The sequence below is a fragment of the Nasonia vitripennis genome, chromosome 5 (assembly GCF_009193385.2).
Source record: "Nasonia vitripennis strain AsymCx chromosome 5, Nvit_psr_1.1, whole genome shotgun sequence".
Taxonomy (NCBI): domain Eukaryota; kingdom Metazoa; phylum Arthropoda; class Insecta; order Hymenoptera; family Pteromalidae; genus Nasonia; species Nasonia vitripennis.
Window position 1 is genome coordinate 1,368,170 of NC_045761.1, and position 20,644 is coordinate 1,388,813.

The 20,644-nt window shown below is 49.4% G+C and overlaps 1 protein-coding gene across 2 annotated transcripts in view; it reads left to right on the forward strand.

The window, feature by feature from the left end:
- The window catches only part of LOC100122318 (protein obstructor-E), a 57,626-nt gene extending 37,918 nt beyond the window's left edge, over positions 1–19,708 (forward strand). Inside the window, exons 1-5 of one of the 2 annotated variants that reach the window (XM_031932107.1) lie at positions 422–533; positions 11,561–12,007; positions 17,360–17,761; positions 17,835–18,048; positions 18,143–19,708. In XM_031932107.1, coding sequence (XP_031787967.1) covers positions 11,968–12,007; positions 17,360–17,761; positions 17,835–18,048; positions 18,143–18,296 — 810 coding nt within the window. In that variant the 5' untranslated portion in view covers positions 422–533; positions 11,561–11,967 and the 3' untranslated portion in view covers positions 18,297–19,708. Of the gene's footprint in view, positions 1–381; positions 534–11,560; positions 12,008–17,359; positions 17,762–17,834; positions 18,049–18,142 lie in introns of those variants that run through there. The other variant, XM_031932106.1, reaches the window with a different exon arrangement.
- The last annotated feature ends 936 nt before the right edge of the window (positions 19,709–20,644 follow it).

Sequence of the window (20,644 nt, forward strand, 5' to 3'; positions counted from 1 at the left end):
GCAGAAATCGCGATCGTGAAAGAGTAATGCGCTCTAGCCGCGCGGAGTGAAACAGCTCGGTCTGAGGGTGTAAATTTTTCATGATTTCTCGCATGAATCCCCGAATGGTTGCGCGTAAATTGTTTACGAGTTTTTCCGACGCCTAGCGTATATACGGTACATGCGCGCGTTTCTCATCATACGCTCGGAATAACGATGGGCGCACGCGCCCGAGACGCTTGTCCCTATTTATCGCTCGCGAGCTGCAGCGAGCTGGCCGGACAAAGAGCGATTAGTTCGCACTGATTTCACCCCCGACCACTAATCGGTGATTTGCTTTCTGGGGCTGTACCAATTCAAACGGACTTTTTCTATAATTATAACTAACGTAATTTATGATAGTTTTTCAGGTACATAACTGTAACAAGATCACGACGGAGCGGCCAGCCAACGGAATTAATTAAGCGAGCACTCTAATGGAAAGCCGATGAAAGTTCCTCGCCACGGCGATCGGGTGGGCCGCAGAGAAAAGTTTCTTTCGCGGCCGACGATCGGTAAGTCAAAATTTACCTTACGAAAGGTGTATCCTGAAAGCGCTACTCGCGCGCGCGCGCGCGTAAAGGAGATGCCGAAGTCGTTTGATTTTATCGACGGCGTGTAGAGCAGGACTTTCCCGTTGCTTGCGTCAATGCCGCGCGCGCGTACGCTACATGTATACAGTCGTTTGTCACATTCACGATACGTATAACGCTATATCGAGAAGAAATTGTATTCATTTATTTTCCGTGGCTATTTTCGCTGAGGATGCTATAAATAAGAACAGTTGCAGCAGGCATTTTTTTTTTCTGCACAACATCGTTTCATAATTCATTGATTAGAGAGAATTAAACGGTGATTCATGGAAGCGATAAAGTTATTATTTCAATTGAACCCGCGACCGAATCGAATGTGCGAGTTGATGCAATATTTGGAATTACGTCGTTTGCGCGGAGATTTCGGTATAGCGAGCGAGGAAAGAACGAAAATACAGAAGCCAGGTATAACCCCGAGGAAAAGTCAGTATACAAGGGAATATCCGCCGATCACAATGCACAATCGCGCTAAAAAGCCTGGCCAATTAGCATCGTCACAGCTGATTGCGCAACGATGTTTATCCGGCGCATAATGCACAAACTTTCCTCGCCGAGCGACGATCGTCTTCGCTCACGAATCGCATCTCCCTCTCTGTCTGTCTGTCGCTCACGAATTCCGAAAGAAAGTTAATGGTAAAAGTGCTCCTCGGCTCTCCCGAGAGCCATCAGAATCGGAGTGTGGCAATAGTAGGCGTCATTAGTTCTCCCTTTCTTTATTTCAAAATTTCCCGGTGAAATTTCAAAAAATGCATAATCGCTCCTTTCATTATTGTAGCCTACGACAAAATACCTGCGCCGTGAATCCTCTCCTATTGTTCAACGGCATCTTCAGCAAATAAGGCGAACGTCGCGCGCGCGTGCAATTTCGCTTCGATAAATATTCATCGGCGATGGAAAATCGCGCAAACTAAAACTAACAAAACGCTCTATCGGAAATACCCCGAGTCGAATCCGAAACAAAGGTATTACAACAGAGAGCAACGACGCGCCGCGTATCATAGTTGCACAGCCTCTGTGTGTGTATGTGTGTGCGTCTTATACGCATAAAATTCCCGGCGTCGATCGGACGGACCGCCGATAAAGCGGGTTATCGGCGACGTGTCCGAAAGGTCATTGAAGCGCTGTCGCCGCGCTATAGTATAGCATCAGAGTGTGTGTATTTATAAATTCATGTTCCGGGGAGCCGGTCTAAAAAAAGAACGCTCGCGCCAGAGCTGTATAGGCTTGCGAAATCGAGGCTATTGTCATCCGGTGAGGGGGCGGGGGCGTCGTTAACGCGATGACGAGTAAATAATAATAACGACGAGGCTGCGCGAGATGCGTTCAAAATTGCTGACTGTTTATATCGCGATTTTACATACACGATGCGCGTTGATCGGAATACATTGTACTTTACACATGTCTCGTTGGGAAACTGATGAGCGAAAGAAAAAAAGAAAACGACGAGTTTGTCAACACAGCTGGCGCCAGTCGATTGATAGAGCCCTTATAAAGTGGAAGCGCCTTCACTCTGGAAACAAAAACCCCTCGCGATTAGATACGGAGATCCATAATTAACATTGTTGGTGGAAAAAAAGAAACGAATCTCTCGTACGTATTAATTGTGGATTGCTTAACTGCAGCCGCTCTTGTACAGATAACAACGTACACATACGTTGCGTAAACCTTGGTAATTTATTAGGCAACGTATCGGTGTAAAAGGTCGCGCGCAAAATATTTCGCAGCCCCGAAACTGGAAATCCCACTTGTGCTCGCTGAAAAAAAGGCGGGATTTTTAATGGCAGTGCTAATGGAGAGGGACGGGACGAAATAGAACGAATGAGAAACGCGAGAGAGCTTGGCAAAGGGAATAATAGCGGAAGGCTAAATGACGTAGAGAAAAGCGAGCCTCGTATACGTCGCGGCTTTAATTACGCGTGTGTCCCGTGCTCTAAGCGTAATACGACAGAGGACGAAGAGGAGAGTTCTTTTTTCATAGCCCACACGCTCCAGGCGGCGCATCGCAAGTTAATCGAATGGCAAAATACGGAGGCAGATATTGATGTAATAACGTTCTGATAGCAGCTCGGATTGGCGGACGCTTGGAAGGAGAATAGGCGCTTATAGAAATGAAGTTGCACGAGTCGAGAGGACGCGACCGGAACCGGCAATGTGCGCGCCACGCATGGTGTGCTCTACGATCGCCTCGAGTGGGCGCTATGTAAGTTATATAAAAAGGTAGCGTGCGTGTGGATGCGACCGCGCGAAAAGCCAATATCGTATGCTTTGTATAGAATTAATTAAAGCGCGGAAAGCTTATATTCGTACGGGCGTTTAATAGTTTCCTTGCGCTAATTGCTGCCCATATAAAAGTCCATTACGCGTATAACATAATGCTACTACCGGTATATATTGTCCAAATATGAAACGTCGCAGATATCAGTATAGCCAACGAACTGCCGCCTGCGCGCACGCAGCCCGCCGCACGCCTAACATCAGCTGCTCCCGCGCTATTTCATTCCTGCTTGTTTTTCAATGATTTTCACCCTTCTTCGAACAATCGAAAATTTCCTCTCCTTCGCTCCCCTCCCCTCCCCCCCCCCCCCCTTAGAAAATTCTTCGAAGCCATAGCCGTCCATCACACCTTCGCATACTTCACACGTGCACACGTCCACCTATAACTTCAGCTCGCTTAAAAACCCCGACACGGCGTCTCCCTCGCGCGTTTCATATATATCTTCAGCTTAATTCTCCCGATCGTCGGCGGCCCTTACCTTATACCTCGCCTGCACACATCGCCAAATCGAGAGAAGCGCGCGCGCGTACGTTGAACCTCGCGCGGCGCCGTGTCGCATGAAATACAAAAGCCCTGATACACATATACAGACAGCCGCTCGAACGAAGGCGATAATGAGAGCGGAGGAGGGGGGGGGGGGGGAACGAAGTACGTCACGCGCGCATCTGGGAGAGACTTTCAAGGAGGCGCGAGCGCGCGCGCTTCCGGCTAACGGGCCAACGGCGCGATGCACATATCCTATACATATACGTGCCCCGCCTGTAACTCCGACGCATCCGACGATCGTTCTTTTTTTCTTCATTATACGCAGCGTGTGGCTAAGGGCTTCTCGTCAAGCGCTGGAAGCTATCGGGATTTCGACCTGATTCGAGAGCCGAGGAGAATAGGGAATGAGGAGCAGTCGTGATTCGAGCCCATACGAACAATTAATTATTTCGTTCCGCGCGCGCGCGTCTAAGCGAACTCGAAAGAAAAGCAAAATCCTTTCACGCTGATGCACATCACACTCGAACACTCTCTCTCTCTCTCTCGCGCTGACTCTCCTGAGAGCAGCGCATTCGCTTGATTTATTGTAGAGTCGAGGCACGAGAGCAGCTCTCGTCTCGTCCTCTTACTCTTTTACCCGCGCCTAACGAACAGCCAGCGAGTTGAGAATGTGCCAGCAGAGCGAGCTCGTTTCGACTATTGAAAAGCACGATGCGTCCGCGGCTTTTCCCGCAAGGCAATCAACCTAGTGGTTTTTTTTCTTTAACAGTTAATCGCGCGCATACGAGCTGCACACAGGATTTTTCGAGCGCATTTAATGGCGCCCCTCGCCGAGAATAAATGTCAACTGCTGCAGAGACGACGATAAAGTTCGAATTAATATCTCGAGAGGTTCTTGCGGCCACCGGTCGCGAAAATATTTCACCCGTCCTTGACTGCAAAGTGGCACGATAATGCCCATCGTCGCAATCGATTATCCTCGCGGACGAAGCACGTGCGCGCAGCGTGTGGCGAAAAGATCGGTATCACCATGAGCAGTGCTTCGTAGCATCCTCGCGGCGATTAATTGTCGTTTTCGGCCCGCCGCTAGCGCGCTCGCGCATTAAAATGCATCGTTCGCGAAATTGCAGCAGAGCGATGCCTTTCTCCGCGGGAGAGCAGTCCGGACTTGACACCGATTCGTCCCTCGGCGTAAGGCCGCGCCGTCTGCGTGTTTTTTTTTTTTTTTTTTTTTTTTTTTATGCGGTTATATACCGATTCCGCCGCGCGCATATTAGACGTCGCGGCGGGTAAACATTTTCGAGAACAACGTGGAAAATCGAGTAGCGAGAGCTACACACACGTCTGTTTTCGTAAACTTTCACGACCCATTATAGTATAATAGCCCTAGCCGCGCTCGCTGCAAAAACCATAAGCATAGACCGAGCGGATAATTAAATTCGCTTGGGTATAGGCGACCCCGCGCAAGTTCAAATCCGATCGTTTAAATAATAACCCTCGAGGCAGACTTTTCGCGAGAGTACGTTACACGCAGCTATATGTCAAGACCCTCGCGCCGCCGACGGAGAGTTTAACAAAGACATTCCTCGGCTCCGCAGCCATTTTCGCTGCGGGCGTATGTGTGTGTGTGCGTTTGTATTTCCTTTTCCTTTCCAAAGCCGCGCCTGAATGTTATTATATGCATATACACGCCTGCTTGGTTTCCAAGTTCGAGACTGCGGTGTGTACTTTTGCGCGAAAAAGGCCAAGGCGCTCGTTCTTCCTCGTTTTTGTTCGGTGGAAATCACGGATATATATGGTTTTTTGTTATCTTCGTGTGCGGTGTATATTCATTTTTTATAATCTGCGGAAGATCGCGCATAAGGGAGCTGAGCGTAATTGAATATTGCGAAAGAGAGGTTTGTGTGATGTGTGAGAATCTCACAGCCGTGATTCATCGCTCCCATTAAAAACGCATCGGGCATTTAATTGACTTTGATCAGAAATCGCTCGCTACACACAGCTCGTCGATCATGAATTACAGGCGTAGGAAGGTTCGAACTCTCGAAAACGACGGCTTATAAGTATGATGATTAAAATTCATCTCGCGCATCTCCGTATACGTAAGCAGAGAGTTTGTACGTTATTTTTTCTCGAATTTTTACGTAAGATGAGCGCTACGGCCGGGTAAAAGTAAAAGCGGATCTCGCCCGAGGCGGATCATCGGCGTCAGCTGTGCAGGAAGAGTTAAGAGCTTGTTTTATTTTCTTCTTCTTCTCTATAGCATTGTCTCGGCAATCTCATATAAAATTTCGAATCTGCACACGCTATGCAATTAACACTTCAACGTCGATCTTGACTTTCCAGAAGCCCGACACGGTCACTTCCCCGTGTGACAGACGCGACTAATTATACCAGCTAATTACCCGCCAGCTTTTCGATCGAGTGAAAAAGAAAAAGAAACTGCATCAGCTCGGCGCGAAAAAGTGCATCGCACGCTCGCAGCTTTCATCGGCTCGCGCGCTTAAACCCTGCACACTCGCTCGGCATGCAAAGCGTCTCTCCGTCTCTCGGTAGCGCACGTGTGCGCCTCGCGATTTCACGCGCGCGCAGCCAACAACTCAAGGTTCATTGAGTCGACTGCCGCGGCTCCTTCTTCCGAGAGTTCGAATTATTCAAGAAACTGGACTCGACCAGCACAGCCACCGCCGCCGCGAGAAAGTTGCGATTTACTTACCTACCTTCTCTCCGGCCTTGCCGCACGTCCTCTCTGCGTGTGTGCGAGTGATTGTCTCTCTCTCTCTCTCTCTCTCCTCTGTGGAGGGACTATAATGTTACAGTCGGCGAGAAAAAAAGGATGCGCCTTGACCCTCTGCGATCATTTTTCGATGAGGAGGGCTAATTATGGCTCGAGCTTTTCGCGTTTTCAGTTCGCTCAGGTCGGTCTTATTATATATATTCCCGACGGACGATGACGACGATGATGCAAGGTGTTTTCGCTCGTGCCTGTGATTCTTCGTTTTTGTATACGGTTCGGCCCTGCGTATCGGGTCGCTTTGTGCCGTCCGTGGTATACTGTATGGTTATACGACGGAAAATCGCAGCCAGCAATTGATGCTCGAGTAGGACTCGACAACAAATTCGCACACACACACACAACGTAATCGGCGACGCTCGTTGCGCAAAGCCAGCTCACTCCATTAACTTTATATTGAATAAATAATCGGACCAGACGCTCTTAAATGCCGCGATTTCCATTACACTAAATACTCGCTCGTCGCGTGCATGTATTCGTTACAAATCGCGCCTCGCGTTTCACAATGAGCCAACGGCTCTCTTTCTCTCGATGAAACCACCTTGTTGGCGCACTCGGCTAAATTCTTCCAATATACGTGCAGTAGAATTTGGTGTGCATCTGGAGCATATTACCGACACCATCCGCGCGCACTCGTCGAACCGGTCCTCGCGCGCACCGGCAATTCACTTTTATTCGCAGCGAGGAATCCGCGAATCGACGACTCTATCCCCCGCTCGCAGTTCTCGATTAATTATTTTCTTGCGAAAGTCCCTTTCTTCGCATCAGCTTCTCTCATCCCGCAGCGAACGACGCGATGAGATGGCCATTGCGTAAGCCGGTTATATATAACTTTTGTTTCGAGCCGCTCGATGATGCCGATGGTTATTATGTACAAGCCGAAGAAGATCGCGAATCCCTTTTTTGCTTGGCCCTTTGATGCGGTTCTGCGTGGGAATGACCCAGTTCGTTATATATATCCCCGATGGATAAGCGTTTATATGGATAATGTTCGTTTCGGCGAGAGTGAATCGAAATTCGTTGAACTCGCGACAGCGCGGATTTAAATACGCGTGTTTACGATGACGAAATTTCAAAAAGCCGAGTCGTTATCGCTGTGTACATCGATGTGGATTATTGGGCAAATCTAGATCGCTCACGGGAGCCGATAATTAATGCGAGCAATTTTCGAAAAACGAAATGTACCACGACGATTTGTTCTAGTTCTCCGAGGTTGAATTTGATTAAAGGCGCGTGTCTGCGCCTGTCAAAATTCTGAAGCCTCACCTTAACCGACATATAATAATGTATGAATAACGTCGACCTCGGCAGTCAGCCGAATTCTTGCGAAAATTGGATTTCACCGTATATACTTAAAATGCACTTTACCGATCTATCTCCTCTTCTTCTTCTTGCATGCCGAGGTTCTTAAATTATTGTCGTCCGCGTCCCCCCTTTCTCTCTCTCTCTCTCTCTCTCTCACTCTGTGGCGTCTTTTTATGCTCCATCAAGACGGCCATTCGTTAATTCATAAATAGCCACTTGGTGGTATCTCATTTTTGCGAAATTTATAGCCCCATAATAAACGAAACGCGCGATTTATTCAATTATGATTTGAGTATTCACAGAGCGGATGACAGCCCAATTCCAGGAATTCAAGCACACCACCAAGAAAAACTTTCCGCATAGCGCGCGATAAAAAAGTCGATCGGCACACAGGCGATCTCCGAACCGATCGGATCATCGCGGTATTAACGCCGACTTTATATAAGGAAGGCGTCGCACGCGCGCGATTTACCGAAGAAGACGAACAGCACACAGGCCCGTTATTCAATGCGCTCGTGGTATACAAATTTCGAAGAAGCCGTCCTTTGCTTTTCGGCAGCGCGCCCGGCCGGCTACCTGTTCTCTTCTCTGCTCACCTGCATAGCAATGCGATTATGCGCGCACTTGCGTCATTCGCCGGCGATGAGTCTCCCCGGCGCTGCTCTTTTCGGAGCTGCATTAAGCGCGCGATAACAGGTTTTTCTGCTATCTTTTATTGATGGTCCAAAAAAAGCGGAGGCTTATAAATAGGCGATTATTATTATTTTAGAGGATCGCCGCAGCCTTTCACGCGGGATATTTCGAGAGCCCATCTTCTTCCTCGCGGGTGTGTGTATTAGTGGCCGTTAAGAGCGAGGGAACATTAGAAATGGGTACCACCTACGACGATTTGCATATCCTCTTAGGCATTCGGTCCGTGTTACTCGAAAAAATCGGAATAGACGAGAGCCGGTCGTCTGAACTGAAAAATTTGTAAGTGCCATCACGTGGACGAGTACTTGTCTTCTTTTGTCGGACTTTTTCAGCCGATCCTCGCGCCAGGTACAGTTACGTAAACGCGCACGCGACGTATCGAGATCAGTAGATGAAATCCGGCTGTGGCGGGCCTCGCGCGTGTGAGATATGCATGAGATTCTCATCAGCGAGTGATTTATTCAGCTACGGCTATAAAATAACGCTCGAAAGCCGCTCCTCTTCCGCCAAAAAGCAGCCATCTATTTTTTTCTCGCCCGTCGCTATCAGCGAGGAAAGAAAAGGCTCCTCTCTCGCAACGGGCCGCGAATTCAGAATAGTCCTCGCAATTTCGCAAACACCTGTGCGCGTCTCGCTTATACTGCAGCGCGTGAAACTATTCGCGCGCACGTGTTCGCGAAAAGAGCCGCACGTGTGCCATAGGTCGTCGCGTTACATAAACGGTATAACGATGGAAGGTACTGATTTTTTTCCCGATGGGCGCGCCGTTCCAGATCCTCGACCTTTCTCGCGGCCGAGAAAGAAAGTTTGCGCAATGCCGGAAACGAAAATCTCGGAATTTCCACCGCGGCCTATTATATTTGGCAATGGGAGATAGCGCAGCCTACGTATATAAATAGCTTAATGAAATTATCATGCTAATTGATTTTCGAGAGCTGATCATGCGGGGGGGGGGGGGGGGGAACTTGTTCGGATGGAAAGTTCATGCGGGTTCCGCGCCGAGCGGCTCGCTCGATGTTTTTCCCAGATAAGCGACTGGCTATGCCATTATGCGCTCGCGTTTGTAGACTCTGACAGAAATGGATGCCTCGATTCTCCCTCGCGAGTTTTGTAATCGCTTAAAGAGCTCCGGTGATTTTCGTTGATTAATGCCCTGGATGTAAAAAGCGCGTATTAGTCTACCGATATAATCCGGTGCTTTAACGCTCGGCTGATTCTTAAATCGCGACGCGGTGACCTTTCGAAGGGTATCGCGTATCCTGCACGCGTGTGTACAATAAAGAGGAAAAAGAGTATTAAAAAATAAGCCTTCGGGACCTTGATGAAAAATGCGAAGCTTGATATTATATTGGTCAAGAGTAGCGATCTTCGATACCGCCCTGGAATTACGAGTTTCTTTCGCGGGTAGCTTCGCGAAAAATAAACCCAGGAGAGTTTGGGCCCCTAAGAGCCTGTAACTTTCCACCCATGCGCATGTCCCATCGGCAGGCTGCTATCCCCCCGTAAACAACTTTTTTTCAAACGTCGGTATCTCGCCCGAACCGATGTCAGCACATACACACAACCACATTCTCGTGTCTTTCGCGAAAGGGCGAGGCCCGGAGGAGAATGAGAAAACGTCCATCAGCGCAGGATCGAAGGCCGATGACTCAGGCCCGACGGGACCCAGAAACCTTCGGTCAAGCCGAGATGCCGCGTATATAGTAATAATAAGCTCTCGCACCGCGAGTTACGTGGTCTATTATGCGCGTGGCGGCGGCGCACCGATGAACTCGCGCGACTTCGCCTTTCTTTCTCGCCGGACTGGAACTGGTTCGCTATATACTCGCACTCGCGAGCGTTTGTTCTTCCTTTTTTGCACCACACACTACGCACCGCGACTCATTCCGCGAAAATACACTCGCACGCGTGCCGCGCCGCTGTCGTAAGTCTGTTTTCGCGGCTTTTGAATGTTAATAGCCGAGAGAGATGCTTTCTAAAACTCGCGCGCATGGCGTTCCGGAGCTTTAACGCGCAAAAAGCTTAACAGGAAGCTGCCCGCGCGCGCGCAGTGCAATAAACGTCAGGGTAAGGTCAGCCGACAAAACGAAACCAATTTCCAAGCAAACGCTCAATGCAAAGCCCCTCGAACGTGAGAACGGCCCCGCGACGCGAGTTCAAGGAAGGGCTTTTACGTCGAGGTGAAGATCAAACTTTAAGTCATGCAATTCCGCCCGAGGGAAAGGAAGTCGCTTTTTCGCGCTGCACAAAAGAAATATTCGCGCGTATAACGCACACGCAGCGAGTGTTTGCTCGGAGCGAAACGATCTCCGGCGCGTATTTGCCGATCTATTAGGCAGAAAGCCGATCGGGAACCGTTTTAGAAAAAATGCTAGTTTTTGCGTTTTTTCGAAAAAGGTTCATTTTTTCGGACGCTGTGACGAATATACGGTGTCATCCGTCGGACTATTGCCGCAATACACACACACACACACACACTCGCGGGCTCGTCATAATCGATCGCTTTATGGTTTTAGAAATCGGAGAAAGATAGTTTTCAATTTCGAAAAAACGTCACACGAGCTCCGAACTTTCGCTCCGAAGAAACAGTGTATATCATAATCGTCACCGGAGGAATTTTCAAGCATAATAGATACGGTGAAAAGTATACGAGGAAAACTATACATGTGAGCACAGACGAATTTTCGAGAACCGCTTACGGGCTCGCTCTTTGTATACAATGGGCATAGATGGGGCTTTTGTCATCGCGGTAATTACTCGCTTTGGCCTTTTGTCGCTCTTTCTCTCTTGGTATAAACAAACGACGAAATTCTCCTCCTTACTTATTACAACAATCTCGCCACGTGCAACGACGTATAATAATCCCGGCTGCACAGCACGATGGACCGAGTCCGCGACAAGGTAGACACAGTAGCTCGTATACACGCGCTCGAATCGAGAACTCGTTTCGCAATCTGGTTCCGGATCGGCGACCGACCGACCGACCGACTGCCCGGCCCGCGTGTGTAGGAGAGTGAAAAGAAAGAGAAATGCTGCTGCCGAGAGAAAAATCCCAATGTGATACGCGGTCTATAGCTTCTTTGTGTATATCAACATGCGAGCTTGCGATCGGGAGAGAAATCGCTCGATGCATTGTGCATGAGTGGGTGTGCACGCGCACGCGCGCGCAGGGACGATGTATCGGAGCTTTTTATCTTTCGGCTCTCGTAATGATATTCATTGGATCCGAGCGTCTGAGCGTCTCGTCTGTTACTACTGACGCGTGGAGTAGATTCGGATCCGCTAAGGTCGCCTCGCTGCTGCGAACGAAAGGCTTCCTCGTCGCTCGTCTCTCGAGAGAAGGAAGATATATCGGATTTTTTAAAGGCGTTCTCTCGCCTTTTTTCCTTCTTAAAGGACGCGTATGCGAGGATCTGCGAAAGAAGCCGAGACATCCCAAAGCCATGTCTCTCTACAGTCGTCCGAAAGGGGCACCTCTTCTGCACGCTCGACGGCGGCGGCGAAAAAGGGAGAGTGAGATACGACGGTGGGGCCCGCTCGACGGTGGGGCCAGTACCACGTGACCGACCGGTTATATATAAAGGTGCAACGAGCCGGCACAACGCCGACAGACACACAGAGTTCTTCTCTCGCAGTCTGCGGGACATCCGAAAGCACACGAGTCGATTCGATCAGCGAGCCTCGCCTATACTACTAATAACAGTGAACTTGTCGGAAAAGTGCGCCGTTATCGTCGTTAACACACACCGACGACCCGAGACCGACGCTCAGATTCAAGCCTCCAGCAACCGACTGACTTCAAGATGAGGACCTTCTTCGCGATAGCAGCCATCCTCGTCGCCGGTACGTACAGTGGGACACACACACACACACACAGTCGGGACACTTTGAATTTACTTTTCCAACACGTATACCTCACTACTGCCTTATTTCTACGCGAGCGCGAGTAATCGCGAAAGAGAGAGAGAGAGAGAGAGATACGCTCGGCTATCTCCGCGAGTGAAAGTCGGCTCTCGGGATGCATTGCATCGAATATCGGATCGATCGAGCGATCGGCTGCTCGCTGGAAAGTGTGCAGCGCCGAGTGTGTTGTTTTATTTTTCGTACAACCTGCACATAGACACACACACACACAGAAAGAGCGTGTTTGCCGCGGGTGACGGTAAAAAAGCGGCTGATTAACGGCCGGTTTCGAAAATCCACATACAATATACCAGTTATGCAGCGCCGAAACTCGAAAAACCGCGGCGTGAAAGGCAGTGCGCGAGATGCATTTTTAGAGTCTAAAAATACACGCGCGCACGGCCCGATCTCGAAATTTCCTCGCCGCGCTATGCTTCGTGAATCTCGATCGTTGTACCATGCACTTGAGAGAAAACCCGCTGAAGATGAAAGTCCGTGCGAGCGAATTAGCGGTTATTTATCGGGAGAAGAAATTGACGCGCGTGGGAATTGATGGAACTCGATTTTTTCAATCCTAGAGACTTCGCCTTGACAGCGCGGCGATTTTGAATTTTTCACAACCCTTCGCGAAATCCTGATTAAAGTCCTGCGCTCAGCCATGCAAATTTCAGTGGATGAAAAAGCCCTGCCCTTTCCGTTCAAGAGGATTTCAATATACTACATAAAAAATCCGAGGAGCTGCATCTCGGCGCGTCGCGCCGGCCACATGACACCGACGAGGAGAAAGAGAGGCTTCGCGAACCTTCGCGAGTCGGCTAATTCCAGATTTATAATGCGAATCTGCTAAGTATTTCTCCTATATCGTCCCGGATTAGGATAACGAGCGGCCTTCGCGCGAGCATAAGCGGCACGTAACGTAGCAGAGTAAAATGAGCGAGCTTCCGGAACGGATATATTCTCCCGCGGCGAGATTTTTCAAGAAACACGCGGAAACGCGAGCAGGAAACGCTGCAAATACGCCCTACTCGGGCGAACCGGCCGCGCTCCTTCAGGTGGCTCGTATACTTTCTTGCAACAATGAGCCGTGGACTCGAGCTGCGCACTAGAAAGGTGAGGAGCGGCCATCCCGTGCTGTGCTATGCATACATTAATAAAACGTCGAGTCGCGATGCAGTAATTTCGTCGCGTTACGTAACGCCGATTTTTACCGAATTCGCCATCAGCGCCTCCAACTTTCTTCACACGTGCGCGTATATATATATAAGCGCGTTTACGACCTGCCGATCGTGTTGCGCAAGACTGAACGTGTAATCCTCGCGAGTGAGAAAGAAAGAAAATTTTAATTGAAATTTGAATTTTAACGCGCGCATCCTTCACTCTTACTTTCTTCGTTCGGCGAACCCGAGAGGAAAAAATATACGCCCGGAGCGAAGAAAGGCGCGGCGGCCGAAGACGCGCACGCGCATAATATCGTTATTAAGTATACAGAGACGCGCGTATATACGCACCGGCCGAATTCCCGAAAACTTTCACCCGCGAAAAGAGGCGTTTTTCGAGCCGAGGTAAATAGAGTTACGAAACGTGGGCGCAGGTGAAGCGGCCGTGTGTGTTTGTTACGGATGAATAATAAAAAAAGAACGACGAGGGGTGGGTAGAGTGGGTCGATGTAAACAAGAAAGTTGTTTGCTGCATTGGCCCGATTGACTCGACTGTTATGTGAGGGAATTGTTTTGCGAATAGTTCGGACACGGGTGTACAAGTTCCGATAACGCGAATTGCGCAAATAGTTGAGCGGCGATGGAAGGATGCTCGTTTTTTCCTTCAAAACACGCGCGTAACTATCGCGCACGCGATGCATTGATAAATTGCGCAATTAATTTGCATAAATTGCGGGTCGCGCGATTGAATAACCGATTGGCAAATTGAAATGATATGCAATACGTGTACGAGCGTATAGTACCTAGCGCGAAATATTTTCTGCCGACTAAACGACGCATCCTTCATCTCTCTCTCTCTCTCTCTCTCTCTGTCTCTCTTCCAATGTCAGGCAAAAAGGTCGTCCGCACACTGCACCCGCGAGAGCAGCAGCCGAAACGATGCTTGCAAATTTCAAGGTGGGGCTCTGCGTGTCTCTGGAAAAATGAAAGTGAAGGATCGCGCACGCAGTGAACGGGATGCTGGATACACTTAAACGCACATAGAGCTCGGCTCTAGTGAAAGTGCCCGGCGAAAGTCCTCTCGCGACTCTGCGCTTACGTAAGCGGCTGATCGCGTCTCTATAATATATAATAAACGTACGCGCGATTTTCGGCTGCATCGACGTCGTACAGCTTTTTTTTTCTTCAATTTTCCAACGACTGAGGTCACCTGCCGCGCTGTTGCACCGCGCGAGAGGTGAAAGATAATTGCATAGGTGCGAGAGTCATTGTTCGCTTTTTGCCTCCTCGAGAATCTCGAGAGCCAGATAGGCATTCTCGGAATGCCTGGCTTGCACACATACAAGCGTCACCTAGAAAGTTGAACTTTGCGCCTGCCCTTATGACACCGCATAGAAAGGTCCTTAAGGTCGAAATTTGGCAACGAGGCGGTTTATAATAATAGGCGATACACGTGCGCGCTAAATAAAACATACGCACGCACGGTAGCTATACATCGGCAATTGTGTGTCACGGACGCTTTCGCCCGGGATCTCGGAAATTCCGCCGCGCGGTACGAGATTTACATAAGCTCGCAGACACAAGCTACTGCAGTTCCGGCGTGAAAGCAGCGCATTCCCCTGCGTTTATACTACGCTGCGTACGCACATGCGCCCGCGAAAAACGCACCGCGTATACATACCTATAAGCTGCAGCGGGAAGTTCAGTGTAACGTCGGTCTTAACCTTCGTGCGTATAAATACGTTTCGCACCTATACACAAACGGCTTTGATTGATCGCGTGGGCTGCCGCGATGGTTGATCGGTAGTTTGTAATTTGCTAGTGTAGCTATATAACAGCTACTCCGTTCCTCTTCAATAACGATAGCTTCTTTGATCGCGCGTGTATATACTGCGCGGATAAATCCGAAAGGTGCGTGAGCAGCTAAAATAGTAAAATAGTCTTGCGAAAGCGCAATCTCCGACATCATCATCATCGTCGTCGTCGTCGTATAATTATGCGCCGAAAGAAAAACCGTGGAGACAAAGCTTCCATCTCGCCCACTGCATCAATGCGCGCGGCGCATCGACATTTCAGAGCAGTATCACGACGATAATAATGATTGCCGGCTTGCGCAAGCCCTGTATTTTTTTCGATGAAGGAAAGGAGAGACAGAAAAAAACGAGCGTTGACAGCCTCAATTAAAACAATCAAAGCCGACCGCAAGCTACTGCATTTCTATATTATCATCTCTCCGAGGCTCTCCGTCGCGGTGAATTTCGTCACGATGATTATTATCGAAGCTGTGCACTGCCGCGAATTTTTCTCCGACACTAGAGGATGTGCGTAGGGATGTTTTATGTATATTGTCTCGACGCTGCGGTGGGACGTGCTTTTCATCGACTAGACGGTCACTCCGATGGACAATAGGATGTGTGCGAACACGCGGGTGTGGCGCGACGATGGGGGCCTCCTTATTCCGTACAGTCTGAGCGTTTCCGCGGAATTTACGAGACCAAAAAGTGAGGAAACCGCAAGGGTCCTCAAGGCTCTTGCTTTCCCGACTCGTCGGTTTATTTATAGAAATTTCAAAATCGTCTATTCGTCTCTGCAGCGATTACAGAGGAGAGACGGTTGCATTCCCAGAAATGAAATCCGCTCGGCTCTCGATAAATAACCCCGGCTGCGCATTGCGCAATCGAGCGCTGTGTACTATAGCTTCGATTTCGTCGCGATAAGGCCGCAGCATTTCAGTTGATTTATCCTCCCTATGGAAAAGCCGAATTTAACGTCAGTCTAATCTGGCCTCGTGATCTGATGGCGCGCCGAGCAAACAAAGAAGCCATGCGCGCGCGATAATTACGTAAGATCGAGTCCCAATCCTCGCGCGCACGCGATGCTTCTTGGAGGGGAAAAAAACGCGTTGCAATAAACGGACTTGGAAAATTCGTCGATTCCAGCCGGAGATTCGCGTGTAAATAAGCGTGTTCGCTCGGCCCTCGACCGCTGCGGATTTATCGCCAATTATTATGAGTTACGTCCGCGCGAAACCTACTTTTTTATTGTGCATCGTGATGCAATAACGGGCTCGGGTTACGAGCCTGTGTATGCAGTTACTCGAAAGCCGACGGTGCGTGCGTCGACGGGATAAACAAACCCGATGTATGGGAAAAATTCGCGGAACACGGGCTCGTGTGTATTTGCTTTTAGTCGAAAATTTTGAATGCGGCGAGAAGTACGCAACCGATATTGTACAGAGAGAAATGGAAAACTCGCGGGAAACGCTACCGGCGCGATAAATAACGAGGCTAACAGCCGAACAAAGTAATTGGAGGCGATGGAGCAAGTTATAAACGCAGTCAAGTTCAATGCGCCCGAGGCTCGCGCGTTTATAGGGTTATTGGTCTGGCCGCTCTGTATATACGTTCCTGCTCTCACAGCCCGTATACCTAGTTTCCGAGCGCGCTTTTCCGCCTCGAATTTTCCCTTGGCCGATTAAATTTAGCGATTTATTAGCTGTCAAGCGCTTAAAACTCGCCTCGCGACAAAGGCACTAACGTTTCGACACGCCATTCTCTGCGGCTGCTGCCCACAAGGATACGCATTCCTTCGGGCTAACCGGCTAGCAACATCCAGAGAAATTGTACGATCGAGCGCGCTGCTTTGGAAAATTGAGACGTTTTCACTTTTACTCTAATTGAGAATCTATTGGATTAATTTAGCGGCGCTGTGTGTTTCTTTGAAATATCGCTCCTAATAAATAGGCACTCGGCGCTCGACTGTTTTTCTCGAGGAAAAAAAAAAATGACGTAACTTTCTCTCCCTCGCTGGTCGCGCGTGATTTTCACCGGGAAACAAATTGGGCCGGTCCTTCTCTGCCTGATTATAAGCGCCGCGTTTGAACTTGACATTCGCGTCGCTTTCTTTTCCCCGCAGCGTAGGCTGCGAAGACCTCATCCCTTTTAATTGTTTCCCCGATCGCACCCGGCGACTTTCTAAAAATCACGCGCGATTGCGGCGAAAGTCGCCGCGCGAATGTTAACGCAACGGGCGTATCATTACTTAGACGACGATTAGAAATCGAGTAATTCGCATCGGCGAGAAAAACACACACACACGCGTACTAACGAGCCCCCTCCGAACTTGTGCATTACAGGCGCCAGCGCGCAGGAGTCGTTCAAGTGCCCGGACGACTACGGCTTCTACCCTCACCACCTGTCGTGCGACAAGTACTGGAAGTGCGACAACAACGTCGCCGAGCTGAAGACCTGCGGCAACGGACTGGCCTTCGACGCGAGCGACAGCAAGTTCCTCACCGAGAACTGCGACTACCTGCACAACGTCGACTGCGGTGAGCGCAGCCAGCTCGAGCCGCCGATCAGCACGCCCCACTGCGCCCGCCTCTACGGCATCTTCGCCGACGAGAAGAAGTGCGACGTCTTCTGGAACTGCTGGAACGGAGAGGCCTCCAGGTACCAGTGCAGCCCCGGACTCGCCTACGACAGGGAGGCCCGCGTCTGCATGTGGGCCGACCAGGTGCCCGAGTGCAGGGTCGAGGGTGAGTATCTTCATGCTGTAGCCTGATTATCTATAGCGCAAGGCTCTAACGATTTGACCCTCTGATCCGACAGAGGTAGCCAACGGATTCGCCTGCCCCGCGGCCGGTGAGGTGGCCGGAGCCTCCGGAAGCTTCTCGCGACACGCCCACCCCGAGGACTGCAGAAAGTATTACATCTGCATCGAGGGAACCGCCCGGGAGTACGGCTGCCCCATCGGCACCGTCTTCAAGATCGGTGACGCCGACGGCAGCGGCGCCTGCGAGGACCCCGAGGACGTTCCCGGATGGTGAGTTTCGAGTTTTAAGCTCGTTAGAGCCGAGTAACAGGCAACTTGTAATCCGTATACTCATGCCCGGGGCTGCTTCTTCTCTCTTCCGCAGCGAGGACTACTACGGCGACCTGGACCTGAAGAGCATCAGGAAGAGCGAGCTGCTCGCCGGAATCCAGGGCTCCGGAGAGACGAGGAACGTCGCCGGCAAGCCCGGCAAGCCCAGGCCATCGACGGCCCAGACCGCCCGACCCTCCCAGGAATAAGCCGCGAGAGCTAATTCGTCAACCAACTGATGACTCCTACACACCGACACGCTATGCATTATAATTTACGACCACATCTCGAGAGGACCGATCGCGAGGCTGTCAATCTCGCCGTCGCCTCGGGCACCGCTTAGATACGTACACGCACACACTGTGCGTATATAACGAGATCACCGCGGAGTTTATCTCTTGATGATAACACACACACACACACACACACACACACACGCGCGCGCGCGAGAGAGAGACCAGGGTATCTAGTCTCGTCGACGCCCACGGCGATCCCCTTCCCCTCTATTCTCTTTTTTTCATTCTCTCTCTACCTTCTATCCTCTCTCTCTTCTCTCTCCTCCCTTTGCACTATCTCCATACGTGCTCTCTCTCTCTCTCTCTCTCTCTCTCTCTCTCTCTCTCTCTCTCTCTCTCTCTCTCTCTCCTACTCTCTGCAGCTGATCTTCCGCGTACACGTACTTTCGCGTGCGACCCAATATCATCGCATCTACCTACGACTGCGCTCCGAGGAGGCGAACCTCCGATGCCGGGGTTCTCCTGCTTCGAGCACCAGTCGGACCTTTCCTCTTTCTTTTTCTCCTTCTTCTTCTTCTTCTTTTTATTTACATATATACTTGCATTTGCGCCGATGTACCTATATATTCCTATCTTACCGCTGAGAGATAATCGGAGCTACGTCGTCCGAAAGTACGTTCGAAGGCTGAGACTTTGTATTTTGTATGTTTCTATTATTACGTTTTTTTTTTTTAATTTTTTTGTAACGATTTGTAAATTGTTGACGATTCGCGTATGATGCGAAAAGAGGAAAAAATTTTTTAGTTTCGAGGCGCCCATTCGGACTGTGCGAAATTCATGCGAGCCGATGCGTACTTTTGTAGAAAATATGATGAGAAAAATTATCCGAGATCGAGAGATTATTTACCGACTTGAGATATATAATTATAAATACACTTGTACCCACGCACTACACGTTTTGTATGCGAGTGTACAGCGTTAAGATCTACTCAATTATATATGTATTCCGTTGATGGGAGAGGCTTTAATTGTTGTCAAAGTGCGCAAGAATCAAAAGACGTTTTGTTGTTATTACAGTAGACGAAGGATGAAAAAAAAAACGACTGCTCGTCGTGACAATGATGATGATGAAAAATAAATTTGTTACGAAAAATAGGAGTTTCTCTATATGATACACGCACACATACGTATCCGTTTGGCATTTCACGAAAGCGTCGAACTCTCGACTCGAGACACTACACACTCGAGATCGACTTTCTTCGTTTTCTCGCATGAACGCACTCTAATTAAAGCTTGCGAACACCACAACCTCGTCTCGTCTTCTCTTCTTGAAAAACCTAAAGACAACAACAACAAAAAATGCTAATAAAAATCTTCAAAAATTACCAGCCGACTTTCTTCTTGCCAAATACGCACGCCAGTCTAAAAATAGATCTTACTGCATATCCCGTGCCCGGAAAAACGTGGAAAATCTCTCTGCGAAATTATTCACACCTCGAACCAATTAATCCGCGCGCAAAGAGAACTCGACAAAAAGCGGCAGCGCATTCAGTTGACTGTAGAGCAGCGCGAATTTCTCCTCTGCGGAAAAAAATTTCTCGCGCCTTTTGCAAGAGCCGCATGCGGAGTCAGCTGAGCATGTAAAAACCGCAGGCATGTATCGAGTACACTCGTGGAGTTAAAAAAAAAAAAAAAAAAAAAAAAAACAGAAAGAAGCCGGATCCATGCGCTACTCGAAAATCCCGATGCGTGGGTTTCGCCGCAGCGAAATTCGGCTAAAATTCGCATTCGCGCGGCGTACAGCGCCGCTCTCGCTTCTATTCGACGACTGCGCTTCCTCTTTCCCGTCGATTCCAACGAGGGAAAATAAAAAGAAGCGAAAAAAGTGAGCGAGCGAGAGACTCGTTGAATTATGCTCGTCGCGACGAGGACGGAGCGTGTCTCGTTTACGAATGTTGTACACGCGGGTGATATAAGTGACCGGTAGCCGATTCGCTTTGTCGGGCCGTCCTTTTGTGCTGCGCTGTATCGCAGACTTTTATAACGCGCGTTTATAGCTCTCGCTATTGTTGTTAGTTGGATATTTCTATACGCGAGGCGAGGAGAGAAAAATAGCGCGCAATAATTGTATGTAAATATATATATGGTGCATGTAGTGGCAGCGAGAGACAAGCGGAGAATTTCAATAGATAAACGTATGCATACCTACGTCGAATTTGCATTGTTACGTTTCGCAGCTTTATCGCGAATATTTGCATTCAATGCTTTTATATAACGCCGACGAGAAATCGGTTGTAAAAATTTTTCTTTCCGTCTTTCGA